The following is a 20,606-nucleotide window of genomic DNA, read 5'->3' as shown; positions in this document are numbered from 1 at the left end:
GATAACGACTGCAAGAGAAAATTTGCACTGCATATAATATTTCTCAAGAATATGCAAGAGCAGTACTAATGACAGCAACGGTAGTGGCAGTCATTGATATATTACATGCATCTTACCTATGACAAAGCCAACCAAGAATAGCCCACCAAGAATAGCCCCATTTCCCCAAAACCAAGCAGAAACTGACCAATAGCGAAAACTATGTAGTTTGGAGAAAACGCCGTACCGACGCCCGAAAGTAATGTAAGTACCAATGCACAGATGAAAGTTGGTTTTCTTCCAAATCTGTGGAATAATAATGTTCAGCGTTATGGTGGAGTCAATATGAAACAGGCTCTCTTTTATGAAGCCATGTTGATGCAACTGAAAATTTGCGAAAACGATAAGGTATTATAGATTATGCAAATACTTATTAAATGTGTATTGTTATTGCACAAGTTCACGGGCTTAAAAAGATCCAATATCAGTGGCTGCGAGACCTTAATTTTGGAAAAAGGTCTAAAATTGTTGTAGCAAGGCATGATATGAAAACATTATCAAATATCAAGCAGTTGATGAGCAATTTGACGATTAGATTCTTGCCATAGTTCGTTCATTTACAAATTTGTAATACAGTGTGGGATTGAGAGGTAAATATTTTCACTAATTTTGATCAAATCGAAGATATTCAGCAAAATATCCGAAATCAGTTCATTCATTCAGCTATTCATCAACTCAAAACCTTTCATACTCAGCATATGTACCTGAACGCCACATTTCAATTGAATGTGATAGATAGTATTCAAAGCCAGACGGACCAACAACCAGACTGACATGAACTCCATCAGGTCAACATGGTAGCTAATGAGGCAAATGGCATTAATAAGCTATTAATCTGACCCAAATGTAGAACTAGTTAATCTCTTGCTTCGATTTTTCGATTATATTTAAGCTGCAAGGATTGATATGTATTGACGTATCCAATTCAAAATTGTAACGTGTCTTTTATCTATAAAGGAGATCTGACACATTTCATTCCTCCATTCGCACTAAACAAGTACAAAAAGTGTCTATTATATCTCCCAGGAACCTGAAGAATATTTCTATTATTTTTATCTGGCTCAGATAAGGAGACTTTTCTTCACAGGCTTCACACATCGGTATAATCTTTAGTAATCTTTCTCCAAAAAGTTCCGCTTTTGAGACTTTCAAAACTTAATAACGAAACAAATATGGGCGATCAGTATTAGTATCTCCGCAAGTCTGGGAATAAATGAATGTTCACTTACTACCATCACTTTAACGAGTGTGATGCTCCGAAATTTGGCAGTAATATTTATGCATGTATTCAGAACCAAACAATAATTGAAAGAAGAATGAAACTTTCAAATGATGCTTCAATGTTTTCTAAAGGTAGTATGCGCCTCGAAAGTGGAAAACTTGAACTTTTGCTCAAACTTTCATCGATGAAATTTCAACCACATTCTTACCAAATCAAGAATAAACATCAGAGAGTCACCATTCAAAGTTTGGGACTAGGAAAACAAACTGTCTGACATTAACAGATACTTGAATTTCAAAATAGCAGCAATCCCTACATCAACTCTCCGGAAAAAATAAAATTTTTGCTGGCAAAAAACTATGACGGTGAAAAGTTTTCTCACTCTAAAAGCTTCAGAATAAGCCCCACAAGGAGCAGATCAGAAAAAAAAAATTGTAAAACTAAAATTTTAGAGTTTTAATATCAAACCTAAGGCGCATTCTATCTAAATGCAGTTCAGAAATATATATCATTCTGTGTTCATGGAAAATACTGTTATAGTTATAGACAGCAGTATGTAAATGAAGACGGCTAGCTGATATTCTTACCTGTCTGAAGCTTGACCGAACACCAACGAACCCATCAATTTCCCGAAAAGGATGATGGACTTAGAAAGCTGTTTTTGCCAGTCTTTATCACACACGAGATCAAACTGAAAGAAAATGACATATTATTCTTAAATTCAGATGAAAGGCTCATGAATGCCGTATTTTTGCAATTTGTTCTCTCAAACTAATACATCCCACATTTATTTTCTGACGATAAACTGGGATTAATGCTTAACCTAACCATACCAGACCATATGGTTGTTCCTCGCTTCAGGTAGAGTACTTTTTCGTGAAGAATGAAAGGTTACCGTCCAGAATAATGCTGCATTGTATATATGGTCCTATCATTTTACAGTCACGCTACGAACAAACCTTTGTTGCATCATATCCCTATATCGCGTGTCAGAGTATGTTGTCATACCAACAGCTTGCTTTGCCTCGAGCCAAAGCTTTATTTCCTCGCTATGATTAGGATGCATCGTGGGAATGCTGCCAGCTCAGAGATCAGTGCCAGACGATAGTAGCAAAGTGATGAATCCTCAAGAAGGAAATCGACTGCCATACAGATTATGAAGATTCAGAACTGTGACGACAATAATCCTTCAGATTCTAATGTAATACTACATGATCATGAAGACTGGAATCTATCACATTCCACTGTGTACTTTTAGGAGGTAAGTAACGGTGCCAAAATAAAAATATTTTCTTTTTTAAGACCGAACTTTTATTGAAAGTGACAATTCGATTCCCAGACCCATTTGAGACACTTTGGTAGTACGACATTGGTGAGTGACAACAAAAGAAACAGAAAGTAATGACCTGAATGTTGATTCGCTATCCAACACCAAATACATCTTAGAATTGTAGGCCTTTTACCAAAATGGTAAGTCAGTTCAGATAATGTTATGAAGTGACGCGACATAATGTGATGACACCAGCTACTCTTGGCGGTGCATGGTGGCCTTGATACTAAAAAAAAGTACCTTAGAAAAGGTTTGTATCTAAAAAGGGCACGAACAAAATTTAACCTGGAACAGATGAAACAGCAAAGTCATTCTGGATACACTGGTTGGCCAGTGTTCTAATGTAGCGACAAAACAAAGCAGTAAAAGTGGATCCAATGAATTCACCTATAAAGAGTCGGCGTGTACTAGCTCACATAGCAACATTATCTGTAGTGCAGTCACAACTGATATTATAGGTAAAGGGTAAAGGTCAACACTTCCCAATATCAAAACAGATCATATTATGTACATTTATTATACAAGTGCCTACTAGTCTGAAAGGTGGTTACACTGGAGAACCGAATCAGCAATAATGCTGGTTTCCAGACTTCCCCGCATAGACAGGTCACTTTTGTGCAGCCGGGGGGGGGGGGGGGGGGGGTAGGAGCTCATTTGTTGGTCATAATCGCATATTTTTGCTAAAGTAAGGCCACGTGGCAACACTGGGAGAAATACAGTGCTAGAGGGCCGGTGAATAACTAAACATTAGCTGCAATATAAGTGAATAACAAATGAAGGACTGCGTCGTGATTTTATCCTATTGGTACAAAGTATATATCCGCGAAGCAGTGCAGCGCAGCTATCGAAAAAGACTTGAATGGTGAGAACTCACGCGCGCGCGTTTTCGCGTTAAAATTTGTCAAGCATTTTTACACGCGAGAAATATATTTAAACAGTTCTGTAACATCGACAAGGAATTCGTGTTGATGATTAGTGTTTGATTTACAATATGATGACAATAACAATAGCGTCACTCATGATACCAGACAAAGTGTTTGCCATCACATTGAACCTCTATCTGTGAACAGAATGCCTGGTCTGAACGTCCAACGATATCAAGTCGAAACCATGATCAATTTAATTGCTTCTTATGGCAACTTTTCTTAATACCTCTGTCTATAGTTGATTCTTACTACGGTAGGTGAAAAGCAATAGAGGATGATTTATTTACCCTAAGATGGCGTAATAACTGAACAAGAAAAGTTGCGAAAGTCAACAAGTTTGCTTTTGTTACTAACATTAAAAACGGAGACGCAAGCTGCCGGAGGTGCAAAGTAAAAGACATTCATTCGCTTGCAGCCTGCAATGGCAGAGAAGATCGTCAGTTCGTCGAGAACAGGGGCAACAAGCAAAGTTGATCGTGCAAAAAGGGTGTTCATGGGTTATATTTATCATTTGCAGTCCGAAAACTTATACTCTTTTGCAAAATGCGCGTTTCGAAAAATCAGACAATAGACCAGACAGGGATAAGGACTTTAGTGTTCAGGTGATCTGCCAAGAGGAAGAGCAAATATTTGTAGCTTGGAGAGCAGTGGCAAGAGAAAGTGGGGACGTTTGTATCGGGAATAGCTCCAACGTCGGGGTCCTGGTAGGGAATGGGCGGGTGTTAAAATTTGCGGACAGTTGCGGATGGCGTTTACGCTCCTTTCAAAAAGTTTAAGTTCGACCAGAATACCTTAGAACAATAATGTTACGATTACAAAACACCCCTGTTTACAAAATCTTGAAATCGGTCGATCGGTTGCCCCTCTCTGAAGTTAATGAAGGTAAGGAAGGTATTGTTCTGATGTCCACAATGACTTTAGTAGCAATTTTGTGTATAGAGTCGCTATCATTTAGACTAGTACACACGCGATTGTGCAGAACCTTAGTCCAAGCTTGGCGGTAGACTCTAAGCTTGGGTGAAGGTTTGCCAGTGCTCTTCGGCCAAGCTTGTCGTCGATAAAGATTAATCCAATCTTGTTTGCAAATCTTGAAATAAGGATTGTGTCCAAAGCTTGGAACAGGGTTATTACCAAATCTTAAATCAAGCCTAGCTGGGATTAAGCTTCAGTGAAGCTTGGCATTTAACCTTCACCAAAGGACAAACAACGGAGCTGTTACGTACGGCGGAAAACCCAGATACGCAGTTTGGTCGATATCGTATTGTATTCGAGTGATGTGTCCAAAATGCAAACGCATTATGTATAATAACCCCTTTATCATACATGCATACATTGGTTTTGATCATTTCCCTGGTGGCATTTCGATACTCGATACGAAATCGACAGAAATAGGCCCTTCTTTATTCATTATTCGCGCCGTACTCATATAGAAAGTTGGTTGCGAAGGAGTGGTGGCAACCTTCGCTGATCACTGCGTCTCACGTGACTAGCTAGACGCAGCACGAAGTAAATCTGCTGGTCCAGATGGCATTACAGCTGAGCATCTAAAGTTTGCGCATTCACGCCTGCATGTTCTTCTCTCAGTGATGTTTACTGCAGCGCATATTCATGGTTACTTGCCATCTCGACTGGAACTTCGCTGATCACTGCGTCTCACGTGACTAGCTAGACCACAGTCGCTCGAGAGTTATTCAGCTCTGGGACTAGTCGCCCATAGACGAGTATACAGAAGCGAGAGGTATTTCTCGCTTCTGTATACTCGTCTATGGGGCGACTACTCCCAGAGCTGAATAACTCTCGAGCGACTGTGGCTAGACGCAGCACGAAGTAAGACGCAGATACCGGCAAACCGCCATTTTGAAATGAGACAGTTTTTGGTCTCCCGGAAGTTGTTAATTGCGCATGCCCGCACATAGTGCATCATTTTTTGTCGCGTGCTTTTTAGTCTAATCTGGTAACTGCCAATATTTCAAAACTTGTAAGAATGGTAATTAAATCCTTGGTTAAATTCTAGCCACGTTCGCATCATGAAACTGTGATAATTTTAGCTTTACTTCAAAGTAAAATCGAACAGCCAATGACAGCGCGCCATGGTTCCACCAATCACATTTCGTAATTCTAAACATGGCGGTTTCCCGTTACCTGCCTCTTTGTGCTTGTCACTGAGGCGGGGACCAGCCAAGGTAGAAACCGTTTCACTTGTTGATATTATTCCGCTTTTGGGCCATTCCACTTCACTGGTGGTTGTAGTAAAATTTCAAATTAAACGATTTAAATTTAATATGTAACAGGTCTGACCTGAGAGCGAGCGCAGCATAGTATATCGTCATTGATGTTTTCAGGCAATAGCATACTAATTTCTGTGTTTGATGCATGATTGATAACTTAGCCATTGACTCGTTGAGGTTGAATTGTTGTCAATTGTTTTCTAGAATAACATTTACAGCAATTTAACTCGGAAATGCCAAGTTCACTAACGAAAATTATTAAAACTGTTAAATTATATGATTCCAATCAGTTTATTATATTAAACAGGGGCGGGAACAGAGGCAGTCTAATGTAAAACACGTACTTGATATTCCCGTCGGTAGCTAGCTCTCAGCACACTATTTTTAATTCTCGCGTGAGTTGACCGTTCGTTCTCGCGAGAGTAGGCTTGTTTCAAAATGGCGGCGCCTAGTGATGACCGATCCGGGCCTTCAAAAGTGATCGAAAATAGTCATTTTGAAACAAATTTCACACTTTCTTTGGAACAGAGAGATTCTTTTGTCGGCAATACACATTGTCGAGTAGTTTTTGTGGTAGATGATATCTTTAATTTCACGCAATCCGTGTAAAAGTATTCAAAATGGCCGCCTCCATGGAACTGTGCTCTCTTTTCAAACTCGTAGGTATATAGAGATTCCATTCTAAATTTCTTGTACACGCATTAGTCTTAATGCTCGCTTCGCGAGCGGCCTTCGGCCGCTCTCGCTGCGCTCGCTATTAACATGTCAATCCGGGTTTCCATAATTTGAAGGATCTTAATATTTATATGAAATACCGAATTAAATGTGAAACATAGGCTGGAGTGTGTAAAGTGAGTAATTTTTCAGCTCTGAAAAATACTCAAAGCCCTTCATGAAAGTTACGAGGCCCACCAAAATCCGGTCAAAATCGACCTCGCGCAGCTCCCGGAGGAAAACCTACAGATATCTGTACGGCCTCGCCTGAAGTTGTACGAATGCAACGTGGATGTACATTTAATAGTATAGTTGTGCCATCACACTGTCAGTTCATCTTCAAGAATTATCCATGTCCTTCCTAACACGTCCAATATGCCGAATTTATCATCTTAGAAAGGAATTTGTGAGCGGATTAGGGAATACTTGAAGTGAGTACAGCTTCGTAACTTGTATATACTGACTACTGTGTACATTTTGTTGCAATATACGAATAAACCATTTCAAAGGTATTTACATCGTCTGATCGTATATTTTTGTCACTGGCTTGCCTAAATATGACTAAACTTGTTTAAACGAGTTGTCTTTCGTGGGAGTATCTTTACTACGTAATATGATTTGTGTCAAAACTTACAAGGAACAGGATCACGAACTTTCTGAGTCACTACAAATCGTAAAGTGTGGTGTGTGCATCTCTTCGCTGTCGTGTATTTTCAGAAGTGTAGTCGGATTTTTGTGGCTCATTTTGGCTATACTCGATATAATTCAGTACATCGGTATTAAACCTTGTCAACAAGAAACTTGTCATATAGCGGTTAATTCATAAAAGTCGTGATGCAGTCGATCAAGCCGCACTCTTCAGCTGTGCAGACGACATGAGCACCGGGCGTACTGGACAGTGATGACAAGAGGTGTTCCTGTCGCGATGTCAGTCTCAACGCAAACATATTTCAACGCGTTCGTGGTTATTTTATCCAAAGCCCGCCTACTGGTCTATATTTTTACTTAAATGTGGATCATAACTTTCAAACCAATAATTTGGCAAGACTCTGCAGCAAAATCGGCTCCCTAAACTGAGCAAAAAAATAACCCTTAGGTCAAATGCTGGGTCAAGGGACCCAAAGCTACAGTAGAAACGAGGATGATTAAAAGCTTATCCGTAAAGTTCAGCCCAAGCTTTACTCCCCAAGCTTGGAACAAGATTTGGAAGTTTAAGCTTTTATAAAGGTTAGTTTGCCCTAAGCTTCAACAAAGGTGTGCAAGGATAAGCTTCAGCTAATCTTTGGCGTCCCAGTCTTAATTTAAGGTTGGCAAGCAAAACATTGTTTTGAGCTTCGGCGCCAAGCTTCATATAAGCTTGGACTAAGCTTGGACTAAGGTATTGCACAATCGCGTGTGTAGTAGTGATTTAGAGTATAACTGTTACGTGCAGAGAAAACGAACAAAAGGGTGAACTCAGCAGTTAACGTTTAAACAAATTTATTACGAAATAAAACTAATTGCTAAGTCAGGGATAGAGTACAAGCTTTAAAAGTGTACAGACTACTTATCTCAGCTGGGACGGCAAAGCTCCAGTCTCAGAGTTGTAACAGTCAGTTGGATGAATGAACAGTCCTTGCAGGCTTGAAGCTGCACAAAGTCCACAGTATAAATCCAGCGTTGGCAGTGAAGGTCTTGAAAAGTCTTGAGAATGACTACTGCTGGAGTTTAGTAACACACAAGAGACACGATCCCAAAAGTCTGACTGGAAGCTGTGCACGTCCCTTTTATAAAGGCATATAAGAACAATCTAGAACTTTTATTGACATGCTAATTACTGTTCTAAAATTATCTCCCTTACACAACTAATCAACTTTCCAGAACATTCAAACATGACTAATTGAATTCAAGGTTGTGAGGTCATCAAGGGCAGTGACCTTGAGAATGTTCTAGACTAATTGAACTCAGGTCATGATGAGTGTGGGGGAAATGACCTACATAACACACCCCCTCTTCAAAAAAAAGAAATTTTTCAAAGAAAAATCTTTCTTTTGCAAATGTACTCTTGAAAAGGATTTAAGTACTCACATTTTGTTTTACTCTAAAGTAAAATTTCTTGAAAGTGAACAACAATAAACTCTAAATACGAGAGAGACAGTCTGCAATTAAATTGTCTCTGCCTTTGATATGTCTAATATCAAGATTAAACTCCTGTAACATTAAACTCCATCTTAGCAATCTCTGATTTTTGCCTTTAAATTTCTGCAGAAAAACAAGAGGGTTGTGATCAATATAAACCACTATTGGCTGATTTGAAGAAGTAACATAAACTTCAAAATGCTGTAAAGCTAATATCAAAGATAAACACTCTTTTCAATTGTAGAGTAGTTTCTCTGGGATTTGTTAAATTTGCGTGAAAATAGCAAACAGGATGATCTATACCATGACTATCCTCTTGCAATAAAACAGCACCAGCAGCCGTATCACTAGCATCCACAGCTAATTTGAATGGCAAAGTGAATCTGGTGCAGACAACACTGGAGCACTTTGCAGTATGGCTTTAAGTGTATCAATGCCTGTTGGCATTGCTCTGACCAACGAACTTTACTTTCTTTTTAAGTAAGTTAGTCAAAGGCTCAGTAATTGTGGAGAAATTTGGACAGAATTTCTGTAGTAACCAGCCATACCGAGAAAGCGCATCAGTTGTCGTTTGCAGTTTGGTATGGGAAAACTTGAAATGGCACTGATTTTGGCATCAACAGGTTTTACCTCACCCTGTCCTACAGTATGTCCGAGGTAAGTTACCCTTGCCCAACCAAACTCAGATTTGGCAAGGTTGACAGTCAACATTGCTTTGCTCAGTCTCTCAAAGAACTTCCGCATGAGCTTGATGTGTTCCTCCCAGGTGTCACTATACAGGACGACGTCGTCAACGTAGGCTGCACACCCGTCTAGCCCGGATATGACGTCGTTGATCATCCGTTGGAACGTTGCCGGAGAGTTCTTCATTCCGAATGGCATCACCTTGTACTGGAACAATCCGTCTGGTGTAACAAAGGCGGATATTTCACGAGCACGATCCGTCAGAGGGACTTGCCAAAATCCCTTCAGTAGGTCAAATTTTGTCACATACTTGGCTTTTCCCACTCGGTCGATGCAGTCATCAATCCTCGGGATTGGGAAAGTGTCTGTCTTTGTTAAAGTGTTGACCTTCCTAAAGTCCGTGCACATACGATAACTGTGGTCTGATTTGGGAACAAGTATGCACGGCGAACTCCAGTTACTTTTACTGGGTTCAATAAGTCATTGTCCAGCAGGTATTTGACTTCTTCCTGGAGATATTTCGCTTTTGTTGGATTCAGTCTGTATGGATGTTGTTTTACAGGCTTACTGTCCCCAACATCAACGTCGTGATAGATGACGTTTGTCCTCGTTGGAACATCTTGAAATAGGTGTTTATATTCGTGGAGCAGTTCTTTCACCTGTTGTTGTTGTTCTGGCTGGAGGTGTGCCAACTTTGTCGACTCCAGCTTCTCCAGGATTTCTGAGTTCTGAAGCTTGACCGAGCCCAGCTTTGAGTTTAGAGTATTTTCACTCAAGTCAGTTTCAGTATCACTATCTTCATAATGGCTTGAACTGACTGCACTGACAGGCTGAGTTATAGTAGGATTATCCCTATCCAAATATGGCTTAGCATATTTATGTGACATAGCTGTTTTTGTTTCGCCTGTCAGGTGTTATTATGATGTAATTTAAATCACTCAATTTCTTATCAATTAGGTATGGCCCAAAGTAACGAGCATGGAGTGGTTTGCCAGGAATTGGAAGTAGAACAAGAACTTTTTGACCTGGTTCAAACTTCCGTTTTGAGGTGTTTTTATCATATTTGGTTTTCATTGACTGCTGAGATGACTCAAGATTTTCTCTGGCTAATTCACATGCTTTAGAGAGCTTTGTACGAAAATCTGAGACATATTGCAAAATATTCAGACAATCATCATCGTCTGATAGGAATTTCTCTTTAACGAGCTTAAGTGGGCCACGGACTGTATGTCCAAATACAAGCTCAAATGGGCTAAAACCAAGAGACTCCTGAATTGACTCTCTAACAGCAAAGAGCAGAAATGAATTCCTTCATCCCACTGCTTCTCTGTGTCAAAACAGTAGGTCCTAATCATGTTTTTCAAAGTTTGATGAAATCGCTCAAGAGCACCCTGACTTTCTGGATGATAGGCGGAGGACCTATACTGTTTAATGCCTAGCTGATCCATTACTTGTTGAAAAATACCAGACATAAAGTTGGAGCCTTGATCGGACTGGACACATTTAGGGAGGCCAAATAAAGTGAAAAATTTGACTAAAGCTCTCACTATAGTCTTTGTCTTTATGTTTCTCAGTGGTATGGCTTCTGGGAACCGGTTGATGTACACATAATTGTCAACATGTACTCATTTCCTAATCTTGTTTTTGGTAGGGGCCCAACACAGTCTATAAGTATCCTACTAAATGGTTCTTGAAAGCAGTAATAGGCTGCAAAGGGGCCTTTGGAATGGTCTGATTTTGTTTTGCTGCTATTTGACATGTGTGACAAGTTTTACAGAAATGTGCTACATCCTGCCTGAGATTAGGCCAATAAAAGTGACTGAGAATTTTATGATAAGTTTTCCTGACTCCTAAGTGACCAGCCCAGGGGGTTTCATGGGCCAGGCGCAATATTTCAGCACGATAGGGCTTTGGAACCACAATTTGATGTTTTATAGCCCAATCGTCATCAACCAAAACATCTGGAGGTCTCCATTTACGCATGAGAATACCAGATTTTGTATAATAGGAAACAGAGCTATCTGAAGTTTTATCTTCATCATCTACCCTGTCAAACAAACACAAAATATCTGGGTCTTTGTGTTGTTCTGCAATGAGATTTGATCTAGAAAATGTCTGACTTTGGTCAGCAGAAGTTTTACTGGAAGTTTCAAATCCACGAGGGATAACGGAATGATCCGTGTCAAACACCTGACTGAGAAAGGTGTCATTTAAGTCAACATCTGTGACATTATTTTTGAGAGTATTTTGATTCTCGGAAGTTTTCTTTGACATGGCTCGAGTAATGGCACATGAAGGAAATAAATCGGGTATCTCTTGTTCAATTGGCTCTGGATCCTGATCTAAACTAGGATTATCAGTCACAAGTGGATTAGTGATGACCTTGTCCCCAGCAAGGTCGTTTCCAAGAAGAAGGTGAATCCTTCGAAAGGCAAAAAGGCCTAATACCTAAAGCCACAGGTCCAGAAACAAAGTCCGAAGACAAATAGACATTATGGAGAGGAACAGGAATGTAGTCATTACAATCTACCCCCTTAATAAGAACTTTAGAACCTGAAAATGACTTTTCAGAAAACGGCAGGGTATCTGCCAACAAAAGAGACTGGGAAGCCCCGGTATCTCTTAAAATTTTGACAGGGGTAGCGGAAGAAAAATCACTAGAAAGTGATATAAAACCATTATGAATAAATGGTTCGAAATACCCATAATGCTATCTTGAGAAGAATTGACCTTGACCTCATTAATTGGGGATGAGAGGGGTTTAACCTCAGAAAATGTGTTACACACATTATTAGACTCTAATTGAGTTGATGAAGAAATAAAGCCGGTTGGCTTAGATCCACTTTGACCACTTTGACCTTCACGTTTTCTTTTCAATTTGAAACACTCTGACATTAAATGGCCGTCTTTCTTACAATAATTACAAGAAAGTGTACCAACTGTTTGTCAGAAGGAGATTGAGACTTGGGATCTGATGATGTGGAAGTGTTACTTGAATTGTGTGAACTGCTGTCATTTGATTTCCTACTCTCCTTTGAGAAATTCTTGGATGAAAAGGAGGAGTTAAATTTACCTGCATTGTTTCTGTATGAAAAGGACTGGGATGGTTTGCTGAGAAATGAAGATTTGTGGGTCAATGAATAATCATCGGCCAAACGTGCAGCAACCTCTAATGTATCTGCCTTTGTTCATTGATAAACGTCTTGATGTCACTCCGGATGCACCTTTTAAATTCCTCAATCAAAACAAGCTGTCGTAATTTGTCATAATTCTGACTGACCTTTTCAGAAGAGCACCAACGGTCAAACAGTTGTTCTTTTGTTCGAGCAAATTCAACATAAGTTTGATCCTTCTTCTTCTCACAATCCCTAAATTTCTGACGGTAAGCTTCAGGCACCAACTCATAGCCCTTGAGAATTAATTCCTTCACAGAATCATAATTTGAAGCCTGCTCTACTGACAACTGAATGTAAATTTCTCTGGCTTTACCCACCAAAGCCTCTGCAAAAGCATAGACCAGGACTCCTTAGGCCAATCCAGACTCTGAGCAATTTTCTCAAAATGAAGGAAATATTTATCAACATCCTTTCTTGGAAAGGGGGAACTAACCTGAAATGCTTAGTGATGTCAAAACTGTCTGAAGGGAAGAATTTTCCTGACTTTCTAAGCTCTAAACGTCTCATTTCTAACTGCAGTCGGTGTTCTGCTAATTCTCTTTCCTTTTCTTTTTCCTCTCTTTCTTTCTCCCTTTGTCTTTCTTCCATTTGTAATTCTTTTTCTTTCATTTCCAATTCCCTCTCTTTCTGTCTTTCTTCCATTTCTAATCTTTCCTGCCTATCTTTCTCTCTCTGTCTTTCTTCCATTTGTAATTGCATTTGTATTTTTTCTTTTTCTAATTTTCTAATGCCTGTCTCTCTTTTTCCATTTGTAATTCTAGTTTCTTGATCTCCAAATTTGTCTGCATTTCTAATTCTAATTTTCTTAGTTCAAAGGTAGACTCGGGCTCATAATCTTTCAAGGTGGATTCCTCAAATTGGCCTAAATTAACTAAATGTTTTGCAATGTGGTACTGTATTTCCCGCTTGCGCATAGATCTTTGACATCTACTTTAAGGAAATTGGCCAGTGCAATGAGGTTGTCTTTTTTGAGGGAATCAAATGCGTCCTGATCAAGGTCATCCATAAATTCGTCTGGCTTGAATTCCGCCATGATTGAATTTTGCTGAGTTCACAGTATGGCAGGCAAAATGTTGTCAAACGGCTCAAAATATTCGGATCCCGGACAAGCCCCCAATTTTTGTTACGTGCAGAGAAAACGAACAAAAGGGTGAACTCAGCAGTTTAACGTTTAAACAAAATTTATTACGAAAATAAAACTAATTGCTAAGTCAGGGATAGAGTACAAGCTTTAAAAGTGTACAGACTACTTATCTCAGCTGGGACGGCAAAGCTCCAGTCTCAGAGTTGTAACAGTCAGTTGGATGAATGAACAGTCCTTGCAGGCTTGAAGCTGCACAAAGTCCACAGTATAAATCCAGCGTTGGCAGTGAAGGTCTTGAAAAGTCTTGAGAATGACTACTGCTGGAGTTTAGTAACACACAAGAGACACGATCCCAAAAGTCTGACTGGAAGCTGTGCACGTCCCTTTTATAAAGGCATATAAGAACAATCTAGAACTTTTATTGACATGCTAATTACTGTTCTAAAATTATCTCCCTTACACAACTAATCAACTTTCCAGAACATTCCAAACATGACTAATTGAATTCAAGGTTGTGAGGTCATCAAGGGCAGTGACCTTGAGAATGTTCTAGACTAATTGAACTCAGGTCATGATGAGTGTGGGGGAAATGACCTACATAACATAACGAATTATCGTCTCACGTCAAGAACGGACACATCATAGTATATGATGACATGGCATGTTCCGTCAGTACTACTAAATTCTCAGTTTTCTAGAGCGGCAGTCAGATATAATGTCTATTCTTTCTCTGACCCTTTCGACGTCATGGTTTTGCCCAAAGTTATTGTTATCAATGGTGATTTTGGACCTGTTTACATGCATTTGGGGTGAACAAGTTCACCATCAGTCTGCCACAGAACCCCTGATTTCCGGTACCATTGTATCATGGGTAATTTGGGCCAAAATGGCGTTCTCGGCGAGACTCGCTGATCAGTGGAAAACAACAACTCTCTCAACTCGGCATTTCAACACGAATTCGCGATGCTCCGTGTTTATTTCTATTCCGACGTTGTGGCCCAAGTTCGAAAGAATACCATCAAAGCCATATGCCACAAAATTACCCAGTTTTATTGCCATGATCATTTTTTAAAAATCCGGTGGCTAAAAATAGCTTATTTTGCAATAAGGGACTGGACATAAATTACAGGGGGGGTGGGCCGGTGTTTTTCGAAAAACCGCTGCGTAAAAAATAGTGACCCTTCAAAAGTTCATGCACAAAAATTAGTGACCCTCCCCCTTATCCGTGCATGAAAATAAGTGACCCTCCCCTGTTACTCAATACCCCCAAAAAAAACCCGCAATGTGTTAAAGACCCCCTTCTGACTTGCTATACTTTTTAAGTCGCCCTCCCGAAAGGAAGGCAAAATGTGGCCGATATAACGCGTTGTCCAAAAAATATCAAATCATATGTGTGTGATAATTCATGTAAATGTACTTTGCTTGAAGTGGCAGGTAAAAAGTGCATGCCTGTACAAAAATGTAATTTTTAGATTTTATCGATAATGTTGATTCACTATACATGTAGTCGACTATAAGAAAACTACGAACGTGTATTTTCCAGTATAAAACTAGCTATATCTGTTCATATACAGATGTTTAATAACTGATATAGATATACTTGATTAGCATGGGTTGTTTACAAGTGCACATGTGAACAAGATATTTGATTTTGGAATTTCTCTCAAAATGTTGATCCACTATACATGGGAGTCTATGACAAAACTGTAAAAAAAAATTTCAGAATTAAAAATATGCACTATTTGTGTATATATGACCCTGAATAATTGACATAATTGTGTTTGATTAGAAGAGGGTGGTAACACGTGCATCTGTGTACAATAACTTTGTTTTTGGAATTTCGCATGAAATGTGGATCCATTATACATTGTAGTCTATGAAGAAACTATGAATAATTTTTTTTAAATACAAAACTTGGCAAATCTGTGTATTTATGTATGCTTGATTATTGATATTTATGTTCTTGATTAGACTAGAGTGGTTACAAGTCCATGTGTGTGCAAGAAATTTGATTTTGGAATTTCACTGAAATGTCCATTCACTATACATGGCAGTCTATGGTGAAACCCTATGAATAATTTTTTTCCAATACAAAAATAGGTAAATCTGTGCATTTATGTACACTCAATTATTGGTACTAATGTTCATGATTAGACTAGAGTGGTTTCAAGTCAATGGTTGTGCAAGAAATTTGATTTTGGCATATCACTTAAATGTCGATTCACTATACATTGCAGTCTATGATGAAACTATGAATAATTTTTTTCCAATACAAAAATAGGAAAATCTGTGCATTTATGTACACTTGATTATTGGTATAATGTTCATGATTAGACTAGAGTAGTTTCAAGTCAATGGGTGTGCAAGAAATTTGATTTTGGAATTTCACTGAAATGTCCATTCACTATACATGGCAGTCTATGATGAAACTATGAATAATTTTTTTCCAATACAAAACTTGGTAAACCTGTGCATTTATGTACACCTAATTATTAGTATTAATATTCATGATTAGACTAGAGTGGTTTCAAGTCAATGGTTGTGCAAGAAATTTGATTTTGGAATTTCACCAAAATGTTGATTCACTATACATTGTAGGCTATGAGGAAACTACAAATAACTCATAGGTTATCTGATCCTAAATTGTTATTCAAAAGTTGTTCGACCTGAAGCTTCCAGTTGTTATTGATGACACTATGCACTATTCTGAACAGTTTGTATTCTGTCAATGTCCTCAAAAAATTAAAAAATGTACATACAGCGACATGAACGTTTGACACCGACCTATACCCAATGTATTGTCAATGGGAGAATGATGTCAAATAAGTAATCTCCGAAATTGTTATTGAAAGAGTCATTATAGGGGACAGTTATGCACAATAGTGTTGAATAAGTAGAAATCATAACAACTTAAATCAATGTGGCTGCTTGGATCATCAATACAGTGTTTATTATACCTGAAATTTGCGCCCGAAGGGCGCGCCGAAAATGGTAATGGCAGAAAATGAAAGTGCCAGGAGGTATTTTTTCTTTTTTCAGTATTCCATAACATGCACATGCAATTTCAGCTTTGATGCATGAAAAAAGGTGACCCTCCCCCATAGGCTTGCACAAAATTTTATGACCCTTCAAAAATGCTTGCGCGAAAAATGGCGACCCACCCCCAAAAAACACCGGCCCACCCCCACCCCCCTGTAATTTGTGTCCAGTCCCTAAACAACTTCAAAAAACGTGCACTTTTGTGTCCAAAGAACGATATGCGAAGACACGTGTACGATTACGATCGATACCTTTCTGACTAATGGTGAATGGGTCAGCTCGGTGATCGAATGCGTCATTGTCTCGTAAAACCGCCAGAAACCATAGGTGGTAAATTGGTCAAAATCGTTGATTTTACGGATTTTTAAGAGGTCGTACAGATCACAGCGCTTATTTAGTTTTGAACCAGAGAGTAGAATCATGTACAGTAACATGCCGCCATCGCAAGGAACCTGTTGGTGGTCATGCTTGCATACTTTTACTGGCCTGTCAACAGTAGAATCCAACATGCACTATTTCCGGGGGTTGGAGCAGTACATTTTCGCGAGCGTGTACTTTTGTGTCCAAAAATGAAATACGCACAATATTGTCATCAGCGTTTAATACAGTTGACATTAAAAACCTACGTTGTAAAATTGGGTGGAATTCTGACGCGACGACTGGTTTGAAGACACTCGAATTTCGAGTAAAAACGTAAAATTCTGTACAATTTCAACCACTTCAACTCACCACTGAAATACGAAAACACACACAGCGATGCCGTTGAATTTCCAATGGGTTAGTCTGGACAACATGCTCTTTCAAGCTGCCCATCAATATCTAGGCTGTACCCAGTCAAACTTTAGAACGTCATCGGATCGTGATGACAGTCATAAAATTGTAAAGTGACACATGTCAAATTCCTCAAATTGAGGGCAGTAAACACCGTTCTATCCAATCATAGCATATGCAACACAGTCTGGTCTCCTCCTACTGAACTCTGACACTCAAATTTTGCATGATCACCCTCTATATAAGGTAAAATGGGCAGAACATGCTTCTTTTTTGGCATATTGCATTTGGCGGGAAATTCTGGCATGTCCTAAGGACACGCCCTAAGGACACGCCCAAAAATAATGTCACATGACATATTTTGGCAACCGCCATTGGCCAGCTACTTTCATTATTGACACAAGGCGACGTGAATGAATATATTACTAACCAAGGTCACTCATCATTTACGCGCAAGTAGCCCCGAACGAAACACCAGCTCGTCTTCATCCCCGCTGAATATTTCATTGCCGTCTTCATTTTATTGTAGAAATCATTTTAATACTGTATTCTGAAAGTTTTGATGTTTTTTGCACGAATTATATCTACATAACGTAGGCTCCTGTTTGTACGTGAGCGCTTTTAATAGTCACCCACCGGGTGCCAAACTAGTCCAGTTGGTGAGTGACTGGTACTGATTAAATACCTTCATGCCGAGTCGGAGTATTTTCATCGTCTTTTTCAATTAATTATCAAGTAGGTTATCACGTTCAACAGCGTGTGTTGAAAAGTCGGTGAAATATTGTATATTTTACAGTAGATAATTAATCAGTAGGTGAACGCTTTGTATGATTACTTAGCTCTGAGTTCATGACGCATGGCCATGCCACACGCTGTGATATAATTTGATACAGTTCATTGTTAGCAAACTTGTCAAAAGCCCTTGGCAACACTAGCGATCACAAAATTCTTCTTTCAACGAAAATTATATCGTATCACTTATTCTGGTAAGTCTGTGAGCGAAACGTGCAAAAAGACAACACAGTTGCTTTCGAGGGCATTGATAATTACGTTGATAATTAATCAACATGCTGTCAAAAATGTTTCAACATTTGATTGGGCATGTGGCTATCTGAAACGCTACCTATTTGAATTTAGTTCATCATTGTTGCTGTCTAGCTGTGATATCGCAGCGGTACTTGTGGCGTATATCGAACGCGCTTGAGTCATTCGGGTCATCGCCACAGTCTGCGCTGGCGGAAACCATTTTTATTGTGGGGCCGAAGCGAATGCTAATGTGAGTACGGTTGGCTTGTAATCGCACAGATATTTCTAATATTTGCGATTCAATTACTTAGTAGGAGTTTCAGATAAATTAGCAGCTGAGAAAGCGAGAAATAATATAGTTTAGAAGCACTTAATAATTTTTTTTGGATCACACGTAACTGGCAATATCCCCCTTCCATAGTGAGAAGTACCATGCATGATGTCATTGCTTTAGATCCAATCAAATTGCTGGTACCGGACACACCCCCAAATCAGGGGTTCTGTGGCAGACTGCATTCTGTCTGTAAGTGGGTTGACGGTGTAGTCAGTCAACTTCTCTATCGTTGTGTTTCCGTATTTTGACTGTATGAAACGTCAGTCTGCATAGTGGCCAATATTAAAACAAAGTATTCTAATAACGAACATTGACACAAATAATTGTGTCGAAAGACAGTGACTTGTGCCTGCAACATCCATTATCCCAGATTACACAGAAAACTGATATCGAGTTATGTCATTAGCCTGTATTAACACAGTGTTAGACTTCGTGATAAACGTAATCAATTGGTGAGTCGAATTTCAAGGCTAACGGATCGTAAGATTTCAACTGTCAAACGCCCTCTATTTTCGTGATCTTCCGGACGATTTCTCAAAGTTTCGTGACCGGTGTGGTTTCAACGAATTGCGTGCCAGCTTGCTGTATTACGACAAAAGGCACAAATGATATGCAGGCAGACTGTGTACCACGACGACCAAGCCAACCCGTACGGATCTGACGGGTTAATGAAACAAATGAAATCAAGATACACAAAGGGGCGTTGTCTCTAATGATTTTAAGCACGTAAAACAAACTAAACCTTAAAAATAAATTTCAGCTTGCAACTGTGGAAGATCTAAGGTCAAATTCTTCTAGAATTCTTAAATTTAGAAAAGATCGATAGACCTGCCCTGTCAGGCAACTCTGGATGCATCTTAAACGGTTACCGGTATTAATCTTGTCTGTCGTGTAATGCAACCATAGACAGTAGAAGTTTACCCTATGACGTAAGCTGTTACGAAAACCATTGACAGTCAGAATGGATGACTTGCCGTCTATGCGAAAACATTGATTTACTTCTTGTGTTGTTTTGGTTGGAGTAGAGCAACAACGTTACTAAACAACATTTCATATATTTCTTGAACCTCAAAAGGGCAGATAAAATCAGCTTAGGGTGATTCTTGTCTACAAGATGAGCGTTGTAAACTGACTAATCAAGATGTATTTTGTATTATTAAATGTCATTATATCACCTTACCTCTTGCACGACTGTGTTTTCGTAGGTTGTTGTGTCGTAGACCCAACCATTATCACATTCTAACTTTTGTTGTCTTGCTGCAAACCCATCTGGTGTGTATTCCAAACCAGTTACATTGTAACGTTCACACTTTGACCAAACAATCATTCCCTGATCATCAACTTGGTACGGAATGGTAAAGTTCTTAACCGGAGAAGTTTCTTGGTATGTCTGGGTGTCATTGACACGACAGTAGTGGTCGGTCGAGGCACTAAGAAAGCTATTTTGCAAACTGATGTACGCACATGGCATTGCTATTAAACAAATTAACAAATATTGTATCTTTTGGTAGCGACCAAACTCTCCAAGATGCGTCAGGATTTCTTCAAATTTCATGGTTAGATTCGTTGTAGAGTCAAGCAAGTCAGAGACGTAACGGCAACACCCGATGGAACTCGGTCAGATCACGACTTTAACGGGTGAGTTGATCGAGTGAGTTGGACTCAATGTTTACAAACACAATCTTAGGGACCGTTCAGTTTTTACGGCGGGGGGGCCCGGCAAAATCCAGGGGGGGGGGGTCATCATAATTTTGGAATCAAAGAAGGGGGGGGTCATCACTTTTTCACTGGTAGGAAAGGGGGGGGTCACCACATTTTCAAAAACATAATACCTACAATAAAGTCCACTTTATGCCATGGCCATGATTGACCCTCTTTACCGGCGGGCCGCCTTCGGCGGCCCACTACAATAAAT

At 39.4% G+C, this 20,606-nt stretch overlaps 1 protein-coding gene across 1 annotated transcript; it reads right to left on the bottom strand.

The window, feature by feature from the left end:
- Positions 1-116: 116 nt before the first annotated feature.
- LOC139142957 (solute carrier family 22 member 6-B-like) lies at positions 117-20,341 on the bottom strand. Its single transcript, XM_070713153.1, has 3 exons — positions 19,872-20,341; positions 1,849-1,952; positions 117-285 (listed from the first exon to the last, which is right to left on the bottom strand). Exons 1-3 carry the CDS (start codon positions 20,244-20,246, stop codon positions 117-119), a joined length of 648 nt encoding a protein of 215 aa, XP_070569254.1. The 5' UTR covers positions 20,247-20,341.
- Between the last annotated feature and the right edge of the window lie 265 nt (positions 20,342-20,606).

The sequence above is a fragment of the Ptychodera flava genome, chromosome 10, assembly GCF_041260155.1.
Source record: "Ptychodera flava strain L36383 chromosome 10, AS_Pfla_20210202, whole genome shotgun sequence".
Taxonomy (NCBI): Eukaryota; Metazoa; Hemichordata; class Enteropneusta; family Ptychoderidae; genus Ptychodera; species Ptychodera flava.
The sequence above is the reverse complement of the archived record's forward strand: the minus strand, read 5'-3'. Positions and strand labels throughout refer to the sequence as shown.

Excerpts from the sequence above, each read along its gene's own strand:
- LOC139142957 (XM_070713153.1), bottom strand. The coding sequence starts at position 20,246 with ATGAAATTTGAAGAAATCCTGACGCATCTTGGAGAGTTTGGTCGCTAC. Across the intron at positions 1,953-19,871 it reads AAAACACAGTCGTGCAAGAG|TTTGATCTCGTGTGTGATAA; the intron begins GTAAGGTGATAT and ends ATTTTCTTTCAG. Across the intron at positions 286-1,848 it reads TTCGGTCAAGCTTCAGACAG|ATTTGGAAGAAAACCAACTT; the intron begins GTAAGAATATCA and ends ATTATTCCACAG.